The 12,331-nt window shown below is 36.5% G+C and overlaps 1 protein-coding gene across 10 annotated transcripts in view; it reads right to left on the reverse strand.

The window, feature by feature from the left end:
* Positions 1-12,331, reverse strand: part of EYA1 (EYA transcriptional coactivator and phosphatase 1) — a 339,983-nt gene that overhangs the window by 35,751 nt on the left and 291,901 nt on the right. For all 10 annotated transcript variants that reach the window (XM_032296318.1, XM_032296321.1, XM_032296319.1 and 7 more), the window contains one exon: positions 6,285-6,374. In XM_032296318.1, the coding sequence (XP_032152209.1) occupies positions 6,285-6,374 (90 nt within the window). The remainder of the gene's footprint in view (positions 1-6,284; positions 6,375-12,331) is intronic.

The raw sequence follows: 12,331 nt of genomic DNA on the forward strand, positions 1-12,331 counted from the left end.
AAGTTAGAAATGTTTATTGTAAATTCTTGCCTTTATCTCTGATTAGTAAAAAGTCATAGATGTATAATTGGTACAAATTATATTAACCTTTTATAGGGTCTCAATACTTACTTCCAAATGGCCACCTAAATATTTTGATTTATTTAATACTTTTGATTTACCTATTCTCCTTGTGTTTCATTCTTTCATATTTTAACTATATTAACATATAAGTTGAATAATCTATTACTTCACTATTAATTTGCTTGGTTTTATTCAAAACATACAAAATGGTTCTTTAATTTGGGTCTGTGTCTGAGCTATTTATTTCTTCTCCCATACTTAGTCCAATGTCAACATTAGGCCAGCATAAATCTTCACACTATTGTAGAATTATAAAACAATTAATATTTGATTGAGTCAGCCATTTCCCATGTTTTGTCAAAAATTGCTGGGTTTTCTTCCCTATTGATCCTTTCAAATAGAACAATATTTTCATATAACAAAAATGAGAAGGACATCTGCTTTATTCAAATCTTCCTTTATATCTCTCAGTAAGATGTCACAGTTTTATTCATATGTTCCTCACAAATAATCCTAGTTTCCCTTTAAATTTCCTTTTATGCTACTCTTTTGTCTTTTAGTAACTACTGCTATTTTAAATTATTAATTAAAATTTCAAATCAACTTAATTTTTTAATTTAATTCTGTATTTTTTCATTTTTCTGAAGCCTATTATAAATCCTAAGATAATTTGAGTTGATTCTCTTCAGTCTTCTACATACCAAATTTTCTACAAATATATTTCATTAATTAAAGCTTGTGGCTTATTGTACTGTCCGAAATTCCTAGAATACTGCTGAGTAATAGTGCTGATAGAGGCATTCTTATCTTCTTTTTACTTGTAATGACAATTTGCTTCCACTATTTTACTGCTAAGTACAATGTTTGCTATCACTACAATAGCAAAATAAGGTATTCACAGCATAAATTTATTTATAATATGTTATGTTTTACTGTGTTAAACAGGTACATTTTAAGACAATTTTCCAAAGAACATCAGAATTAAGGGCATCTTTAAATATACTTTTATATTTCTATTTTTAACTTCAGATAAAACAGACAACCTTATAAGGAATGATGAAGAAATAAGAAGAGCTATTTCTTATTATTGTTAATAATAAATTATAAATAATAAATTATTCATTAGTAACAATAATGTATAAAATACAGGCATTGCTTCTTTTTGGCCATCAGTTACAATGCAGCTAAACTCAATACACATTTATTATGACTAATAATCATTTGTTGCTTATAAAACCTACTTTGTCCTCCCCACCCTAAAATGAGGGTTTTGATGTTACTCTTGCCAACTAAGGAAGTGGACAAGGCCAAGCAACCTACATAAAAACACAGGAAAGCAAAGTCAACCCTATTATCTTATATGAAGAAGGAAACAAAAATTGGTATTCTAGTCTAAGACGACACAACAATTCAGTCTAAAGGACATTCATTCAATGGCCAACATATATAAGGCAACATTCTGTGTGCTATAAGGGGTATTACCAGGATTTAAAAAATGTAGTCCTATATGTTTGCTGAATTTATCAGGAGAAAATCAACAAGTATGCCAGTTTGTATACAGAGTTGAAAATGTCAAGTGGCATTATATATGTGTGTACGTGTATATAGGGACACTTAGGTTTAGAGTATAATTACTCATATGCTCACACCTTTTCGTATGGCTATTCTTGGCTTGTGGAAAGGTTTGGAAACAGCAAAGACCTACAGCGTCTTCCTTGCAAGCACCTGTGAGACCCTTTGACGGCAGAGAACCAGAGCTCCAGCATCCACACAAAAGCTGAACACTGGGCATCAGAGTTTCTTTTTTATTTACAGAGAATAAAGGACTTTCTAGGTGAGTTATATTTTTCCCATTTGAGAAATCGACTTCCGAATCGGTTTAAATATTTCACGCTTTTTGGAAGCACAAAGAATATATCAGTACCAAGTGCTTTGCTTGATATTGAAGTTACTTAACATTGGCATAACTGATATTTCAAATAAAGAATTTTTTCCTACCTAAAATATACTTATAAATAAGACATATAAAATAATTTATAGATGATAACCTAAGTTTTAAAGTAAGGAAATATTATTGCAACTTTAAAGACTGAATTAAACCAAGGGATAATCTAATTTCTTTGCTTTACAAGAGAAATCATTGTAGCTTTCTCCTTTTACATGATGCTATTATCTAAAGACCATCCACAAGCTCCTCTCCTTGGCCCCTGACTCATCAAACTCAGACCCTCGTGGGACCACAACTTTTTGCTCCAGGCCATTTTGTTTGCTTTTTTTTAATAGAAAGGGTGAAGACAAGAGGCTACAAGTGTAGGTGTTCAAGTATCAGATCTGGGCTAGAAGTCTACATATTGAAGACCCAGAAAGAACAGAAATATTCATGTTGCAAATCTTGACACAAAGAATGCTCTGGTCTGTTCCAACTAAACAATGCATTGAAAGTGGAGAGGGGAGTTTAGGACAGCTTTGATACTAACGGGGTACAACAGCTCATGTGCCACCATCTCATAGACACAAGAGGAGGATTCCCACTCATCCCAACCCTTACTCTTCAGGGGTAACGGGTGACCTGAGATCAGACCTGGTTCCTGCTGACTCTTAAAGGCCACTATGTCAACACCAGTCAGAATGGCAACCATAATGCCAGTGAAATCATATTCCTTAACCCCAGACAGAAAAAGAAAATTCAACAGAAACTTAAAGCATTATTTTTATTTAGACTTGTATCCATCTTCATAAAATATTTTCTTCTAACTGTGGAAAAATTCAGCAGGAGAACTGACCAGCAGCAGGTTAAACTGAAATATTATCGTATGCTGAAGGCCTTTCCTCACCCTGTTTGAAGCTTGCCTTTCAATAAAATTCTAACAGAAAGAACTCTTTCTCCAACCAGTCAGAAAGAGTCATACTTTACTGAAGAAGTTGAAAAAAACCTCCAGTTCCATACTGTCATTCATAAAAAATGACTTCCATATAGGCATCATCGTATTGCACATGGAGACTTTTTTGTAAAATGATATGCAGGACGTTAGTCAGACTTAGAAATACGAAAGCCAGACGTACACTACGGAACTAAAGTTGAAACGCTTCTCTGGTGGGGAAAATATTATTTCCCAAGATAATTATGTCTCCCTGTCACTCATGTTCCTTCATATATCAAACATTTTTTTTATGGTACAAAATACATTTTTTTTCTCCTTTTTTTTCCTGGAGTGTCAACAGAATTGAAATAAATTGTGATTTTTTTTTTTAAATTAAAAAGTCACTAAGTGAGCTGACAAGCAAGACTTATGAAACTAAAACAGATTAACTTAGTTCTTAGAGTTCGATTAAGATGTTTCTAAAGTACTTCAAAAATTATATTTAAATGTTCTAAATCGTATCCTAATAACCATTTTAAGCATGTACTTTGATAATATGACAAATGTTAACTGAAAGCCCCTCACACAGGCACTGTATTTCATTAGTAAGAAAGTCTTACTAAGCCAAGGAGTGAGTTAACTAAATTATGCCAAGAGATAGCAGGCAAAAGTTAAGATTTAAGAAAATAAGACCAAAAGTCAACCATTAGAGTTCAAGCGTCATACTTCAAGCTAACCAAGAGGCTGTTAAGCTCCTTGAAATTACTTGTTCCATAGACCTTAAAAAGCTAAACACATGTAACTTAAATATATTAAAATATTCATGTCCCCTATCACTATACGTTGCTAATTAGAGTATGAAATCAGGCATTACCACATCACTTCTGCCTGATGAGATAATTCTGGTGTTCTTAAGAGCATTATGCCAATACACTTTTTTTTGCCAGAAAATAATTTTACTTTTTATTTTGAAGAAAACATATTTGCAATGACCAGTCCCAGGTTTGCTGAATTTCAAAAATATAAAATAAAATATGGGCCTAGGCGTGGTGGCTCACACCTGTAATCCCAGCGCTTTGGGTGGCCGAGGCAGGCGGATCACCTGAGGTCAAGAGTTTGAGACCAACCTGGCCAACATGAGGAAACCCCGTTTCTACTAAAAGTACAAAAATTAGCCAGGCATGGTGGTGCATGTCTGTAATCCCAGCTACTTGGGTTGCTGAAGCAGGAGAATTGCTTGAGCCTGGGAGGTGGAGATTGCAGTCAGCTGAGATGGTGCCACTGCACTCCAACCTGGGTGACAGAGCAAGACCCTGTCTCTAAAACAAAATAAAATATTGAAATAAGTAAAAAATATCTTTTAAAATATTGTGCAAATCTAGGGCAAGTAAACAATTTCCAAAGACAGACTAAATAAATCTTTCATTTATACTTTTGTTAATATCCTTACATAAAATCAACTTTTGTAAGACTACAAGCTTAAACATTTTTCCACTATTGTTTCATATGTTTGGTTGAATTATACGTTCACTCTCTTTTCTACTTTACCTCTAGTAATGAACAGTCCTCATGACAAAAAATAGAATCTGATATTTCAGTAACTTCATAGCCTGCCCTTTATTTTCTTTTAAAATTTGGGTTAACAGAAAAAATATAACTCCTACACCCTAAAAACCTAGAACTTTTAATATATTTGTTTGGGTAGTATGTCAGTCTTTATAAACATCATGTAAGTAATGCCAATAAACAAAAATATGGTTATACTATATTGAAATTGAGTTTGGAAGTTTTCTGGTCTATATCATAACAAGTTATGACTGCCTAACATCTCACTTTTCACCACCTAATTTTGGCATTGTATAAACAAGTTTTGGCATTTTTAAAAAGGTATAGCGTTTTAAAACAATAGCAAATTATTGCAAATTTCTTCTTGATGTTTGCTATTAATACCCATTAACATCAATAAGAGTAACAAGGTTGTACCCAGGACAAAAATACCAATCTACTCTGTATCTTTAGAAACAAGTGGAAACTTAGGAAAGGCATTTTAATATACTAGCGTGTGGAATTTTTTGTGCTGCTCTCTCACAAAGTGAAATGCAATTATAAATCAGAAACAGCTTTTGAAAATAAGTATGATAATTAAGGTTTCTAAAGGCAATTCTAAACTTGTCACTCAATGGAAATATTTCTACCTTAAAAAAACAGTAATGCCTTACAAGTAAATTCTTCTTGAGGAAAGCAAACACTTTAAAATTCAAAACAATTTTGTATTTTACCCTTAAGTGTAAAAATAAATTTTTCACTAAGGAATAGAAAAAATTAAGCATATTTAAATAACTTTATTTCACTGGAAGTTGCCAATTGGTCTGTGAGTAGTTTCACTGCAGATGAAAAGAAATCAAAATACAGGACAGATGTTGAAGAAACCGCATTTAAGTTCTGTCACACACTGGCATTTTTCAAATGATTTTGGCTCATCGATTAAAGAAGGTGCATTTTGCTTGATTTTGAAAAGGGAAACATCAGGAAATATTTAAAGGCCAATTGCTGCCAATTAACTTTGATCAGTAAAAGTTCTATTTGAATCTTTCAGATTCTTCTCCTGTCTGAAATAACATACATTTATAAATCTAACAAAACAACAACGTGATGATTAATGCCTGTTGGCAGCCCTACCACAAGCTTGCTTAACGTCGGGATTTAAACAAACAACGGTCTCTATTAAGAAGAGAGTGAAATGTACTTATAGTCATGTTTTCTCATAATGGAGATATGAAAAACAATATTCTCTAGTCTAAAGAATGCTGCTAACCAAGACCATTGTGTTTGTCAGTGCCTGTAACAACTTAGCTAGCCATCTTACAAGAGCCTGCCCTGAAATCATAATGGACCACTAAAATCAACAGCAGTGGGACATAAGCAATCCTGGCAACCCAAACAGCAGAGGCCGGACTAAAACATCTTCCTACCAATTGCATCAGCCAGAAAGTAAAGCACTGGACCTAATACAACAAGAGTCTGACACAACATATGCGGGTATCACGAATTCTACTGGACACATCTTAGCAGTGATTACATAACTGAGAAATATGTAGCTTCTGATAATCAACAAAGTTTAAGATTCTGATATCAAATTTTAATCTTTACTACTGGTCATGTGGGATCTAACTCTGAAAATCAACAGCCAAAGTAAAGCAAAACAGAAATCCCATGAAGGCAAAACACATTGCCATATAATCAATAAAACTCTGTCCCACTATGCCAATTATATATTTAAAAGTAATATCCCATTATTATTTTAAAACCAATCACCTATTTTCGGACATGCAAAAAAGTGTATCAAAAATTAGAACTTACTTCTAAGTCATTAAAAAATAAGTGTGTGTCTGCCAAGTTGAAAATCATTTCTTCCATTCGCAGTCCAAGGGAAACTGAAGTGGGTGGATCCTAAAAGAGAATTTGACAGGTCAAGAACATGTATACTTCAGGTTACATGAAATAGAGTGTCCCGCTAAGAGGGAGCAGGCGCTGCGACAGGCTGAGGGCAGGCATTGCGAGAGCCCGAAAGCAGAGGGAGAGACTTGGGAGACAGCTGCTTATTTTAGTGTGCCTGACTTGTTCTGTGTGCAAACTTCAGAGCCCCAGATATTGTTGGTGGTTTACATATTGAAGAAAACTCATTCCTTACTATTTTAAAATATAAAATCTAGGGTTACTTTGACACATAAAATAAAGGAAATTCAATTTTATATGTCTATTTCAGGACCAAAAAAATCCGTGAATCAAGAAGCCATTGCTTATATTATGCCACAATCCATTAAGAGCATCTAAGTGCACGGCCACAAATATCAGAAAATAGATACCCTACAGCAAGCTTGCCCAGCCTGCAGCCCGCAGGCCTCATGCAGCCCTGTATGGCTTTGAATGCAGCCCAAAACAAATTCATAAACTTTTCTTGAAACATTATGTCTTAAGTGATGTTTCTGTGATTATTTTACAGCTCATCAGCTATTATTAGTGTTAGAGTATTTTATGTGTGGCTCCAAATAATTCTTCTTCTTCCAGTGTGGCCCAGGGAAGCCAAAAGATTGGACAGCTCTGCGCTATAGGTTAATTTTGGAAGGGTAATACATAGTAATTTTACTCTAGATGATAATTCTCTATCATTATTTATATTTATTCAACCTGTCAATTTTAAGTATACTGGAAGGAGGAAGTGATGGCCACTTTGACCACCAGGCACTGTCCAGCTCAGGGAGCTGATCTTGAGATTCACATGACATTGGGCATCAAACAGCCTGTGCCACACTCAGAGGGCAGTGCTACACTCCTCTGTCACAGTGGCTTCTACCTAAAGCTTTGAGTGTTGGACACTAGCTTCTCCCTACAAGCCAGATCCTGATGACATCTACTTGCACTGAAATGAATTTGGGGGATACACAGGTATTTATAGTTTTTATCCCGTATTTACTGTGTATCAAATCCAAGAAGCAACATGGTTCATGGCTGAAGATCCTGTATACTAAGTGAAGAAGGAAAACATTTTCAGGAAGTATACAAACTATGAAATGAGTTTTTGAAGGGTTTACTGGCATTTTATTAATGATACAAAATTTCATATGTATGCCATTTTCAATTTTTCCAAAGAACAGTAATTTCTGATCTACTATTTTATTGTCACAGCAAACCTTTGGAACAAGTACAGAATCTACTTGCAACACCATGTAACAAGGGAGATTGTAAGTAGAGAAACTGCCTTCAGGTAGGCCCCATTGGGCAGGTGTGCCTTCGAGCCTTAGGATCAAGAACATACAATCCAAAGACAAGACTCTCATGATTGAATACTGCCCAACATCAACTTTGTACACTATCTACCTTGTCTCCTGAACACACTAACTTCACCCACGATATCGAGACTTGCCTGTGTGTTACCCCTACTCTTTAACGTCAGTCATGCCTGTGAGTTTCCACCAGGAGTCCCCTCCTCTCACGCACTTTGGGAAGTGGCAAGAAGTGGTGGGAGAGGACACCTAGACTGCAGGACAGACCCTGCCTTTGCTTTCCCACTTAGGTGTCCTCATCTCATGGGGCCTGGTTTGTTCACCTGCTAAATCCGACAGCAAGATGGCAAACACAGTATTCTCACACAGGCTAAGAAAAAACATCTTGTCCTTCATTTGTCAGAATCATATATGTTTGTATAATTAGGAGAGAGCAGGGGCTGGAAAGGGTGGGGGATAGGAGCGGAGCCTCACTGGGCACCTAGCAGGGGCCCATCGGCTGTAGCCCCAAAGCCAACCCAACCCAATCCCGCTATTCTTCCAGCACTGCCCACCCCTAGCACGTCCCACACCCCTCCAGCAGCTCCCAATCTCTTGGCACAGCCCACATCCCTCCAGTACCTCTGGCTCCTAGTGCAGCTCACATTCCTCCAGCCCATCCACCTTCTAGGACTGACCAATCCCTCCGGCCCCTCCCACTCCCAGTACCACCCACATCCCTCCATCACCTCCCATCCCCTTAGCACTGCCCCCACCTCTACTGCTTGGCCCAAGTTCTACCTTCCATCAGCCATAGAGGACTAATAGAGTACTGTATGTGAAATATGGCAGGATGGTGTAATTCACTCACCTCAGTTCCCCTCCTGCCTGTGCCTTTTCTGCCAGCTGACTGAGAGAGGAAAGGAGGCAGAGGACATAGTATTGCCCTCTTAAATTTTGTGTGTGATGATTCATACTCCTTAGCATTCTTAAATTGTCCCTTTTTAATACACCTGAAATCTATGAAGTTTCATAGCTTTTAGAAGAATTAAAAACAGTTTACAAATTACTGTAAAGAAAAACTAACTCATTTCTCTTGGATTTATAAGAAATTGCTCACTCACCAGGAGTTTAAGTGTGCTGGAAAAAGCAAATGTTCAAATAGATCCTACAGCAGAATTAACCTGTAGGGGAAGCTCAAACAGATGTGTCTAAAACAAAACACCTGACTAAGGTGTTTATTCCCTCTAGTTCAGGCCAATAAAAATACCCTGACTTGTCTCATAATCATGTCAATGAATCTTTTTATGTGGCAAAGATGAAGCCTCACCACATTTATTTAATTTCCAATTCTAAAATTTATGTGCCACAGAATTGTTACTTTTGAAAAAGTATTCTTTCTTCTTGATATGGTTGCTTATTTATATGACCACTGAAAAAATTACTCTATTGTTTGTTAATATATAGCATACTTTATCTTTTCTTCATAAATTACCGTAATGACTTGCTAGTCAGAATACTAATAAATTTTAAAGGCTTGTTCAGTCTAGTGGTAAAACACAACACAGATGTTGGTCTTATTTACCTCTTAATGTTTTTCTCTTTTGTTATTAGCTGTTATTCCTCAACCGTTTTATACCTGCCACTCCATGGTATTGTTTTGAAACACCTACTACCCCAAGAGAACAGTGTGGCAGTTAACAGGAATGAGATGATTGTAGAACAGGAGGGGGTTCTAACTGAGAGCAGTGTTTTTCAGACATCTTTGAACCACAATGCATGGTAAAAAAAAAAAAAAAAAAAAAAAAAAAACACATTTAACACTGGAATCTAAGAATCTCTCTCACATGCACACACACACAGCTGAAATGTACGTCTGGCAAAGCAAACGTATATATCCATCGCTGTGTGGATATACTCTGGCACTGACCATTTCACAGCCTGTCCCAATCTACAGTTTGAAAGGCAGAGATCTAGAAAACACCCACTCTTTGATTGTAGAAACAGGAGCCCCAAGTTCCTAGAGGATTGTGATTTGTGTGTGATGACCCAGCAAGCAGAGTGGAAAGCTATCTCACCCTAAGTGTTTTGCCTAAGAGAAAACTAGCAAAAGGACAGATAGATAATTCTGCTCGTGGATTTACTTACATATTCTAGCAACTGGAGTTCTCAGATAAAGGTTAGATTTTATTTTCCTTTATAATAGCTAATACATTCACGTTGTTAAAATTTCTAAACATGTCTCATACAAGTACAAGTCAAAAGTGACAAAAGCTAACACTGAACAGTTCAAACGTTACTCGTGGCTTGATGGCTCATTTTGGAATGTTTAGAACAAGGAAAAAAACATGTTCTGAGACCAAAATTGAGATGTTAAAATCACCATATCTTTGGTTTAATTTTACTTGTTTTTATAATAATTTTCTTGTAATAACAAATTCCAGAGCTGCAGTTATAAAAGGGCTTCTTCTAAAACACCATTTTTTTTGTTATATCACTTTCAAGAAATTATTTAGAGCTTTGCCTCCATTTCAAAGTAACATCTCATTTTAAGTGAATCTCATTGCCAAATGTTCTCATTCTTTTCAAAGTGTGGCCCTTCTGTGACATATGCCACCGCTGTTTACTCTCTTCTTGACATTTATCCTCTATGATAGTGTTCTTTTATGGGCATCTTCCTGGAATCTATGTATACATCATCTGCTTGTTAAATGACTGTATTAGTTCATTCTCATGCTGCTAATAAAGACATACCCAAGACTGGGTAATTTACAAAGAAAAGAGGTTTAACGGACTCACAGTTCAGCAAAGCTGGGAGGCCTCAGGAAACCTACAATCATGGCAGAAGGGGAACCAAACACATCCTTCTTCACATGGTAGCAGAAAGGAGAAGTGAAGAGCAAATGCCGAGAAAAGTTCCTTGCAACACCATCAGATCTCATGAGAACTATCATGAGAATAGCATGGAGGTAATCGCCCCCATGATTCAATTATTTCTCACTGGGTCCCTACCATGACACATGGGAATTATGGAAGCTACAATTCAAGATGAGATTTGGGTGGGGACACAGGCAAACATATCAATGACATTTTGGTTCCTAGGACTTTATTCTTATCCTTCCATCCCTCATTCTATTCACATCACCTTGTGGACTCCACCACCCACTCCCTTCTTTCAGATCTTAGATCTCAGCTGGAGGCTCCTATATCAATTACCTATTGGTTATTTCTACTTAGAAGTCCCATAAAAGCAATGTCAGTATGCAGAAATAAGGGTTAAAAAGAATAAAGCAGTGGACACCACTACAGACCCTGCAGATGCTGAAAGATAATAAGGGATACAAATACATTCATATGTACGTGAAAACTTAGACAAAATGGACCCAATACGAAGTAGATAATTTGAATAACCCTGTACCTATTAAAGAAATTGGATAAAAAATGTAAAAAAATTCCTAACAACAACAACAACAAAAAAGAAGTCCCATAAAGCACCTGAAACTCAATGTGTGGTACGTTGGATTTATCACATTTCCTCTGGAAACCTACTGTATTCATTCTTTAGAAGAATGGCATCCTACCAACCCAGACCTTAGCATTCTCTTAGCCATCTCTTTTTAGCCCCACATTGAATTAATTACAACATCCTGCCACTTGGACCAGGAATTCCAGCCTCCCTATTGTCATTGCCATTGCCGATTGCTTTCTTGTTTCTTTCCCCTTGGCCTTGTGTCTTTTGTGAATATTTGGTATGGTCTCCTTCACTGGGATCTATTTCCAGGTTGTCACTACCCTCATTCCAGCCTCTCATCTCTTTTAAGAAACATCCAAGCACTCTGACAAGTGCAAAAGACCCATACATACCTAACTTTTGCTTACATATCCAGTGTGACCTGTTCCTGATTTTTCCAACTGTTGTCTTGATCATGAAATCCTTTCCTCAAGAGACAACTAGGCAGAAGCTTAAACTGGGGCAAAGGATCTGTCCACGACAGATCCTGAGACCACATATACTGTGGTCTCAGGTGGAGCCTGTACACTCACATCTCCATTCCTGTAGTCAGTGCTCCCCTCAGGGTGCCATTCTCACTTCTGCATCTCCACCTCCCTGATTCTTGCTGGCTAGGCTCTGCGGTTGCTGGGTACCACAGCTCTGTGTTCTTGTCTCGGCATCCCTGTATCTTCCTCCTCCCCTTTGTTAGATTTAGAGTTATTATGGTTTTCTTTCTTTTTAGTTTTAGAATAAAACTGCTATTTGCAGAATCAAAAGGAGGATATCAATCCTCTGAAAAAACATAATGGGAGCTTTGTTTCTACATCATGTAGAATGTTTTGTTCAATTAGATTTTTCTCCCTCTTTACAGCCTTTAAACAACATTTTTAATCTTTAGGCTACGATTCCTTGTTTTTTCCTATCCTTATATCCTTATGTCTATACCCTTGGTACCCAACACAATGCATGTCATAAAGGCTTTCCCAAAATTTGTTGGAGGAATAAATGAATGAAAAACAATAAATAGAGAGTATTTCCAATAATTCCAGTAAATAAAAGAAGAAGGTATTAAATTTTACCTTTCATTAGTGTTAGTGTTGTCAGTGGAAAAAAACTTCCTAATTACCTAGCCTAGGGAAAAAAATGGGCAC

Source organism: Sapajus apella, unplaced genomic scaffold, assembly GCF_009761245.1.
Source record: "Sapajus apella isolate SASKATOON/1434 unplaced genomic scaffold, GSC_monkey_1.0 scaffold35, whole genome shotgun sequence".
In the NCBI taxonomy this organism is placed as follows: Eukaryota; Metazoa; Chordata; class Mammalia; order Primates; family Cebidae; genus Sapajus; species Sapajus apella.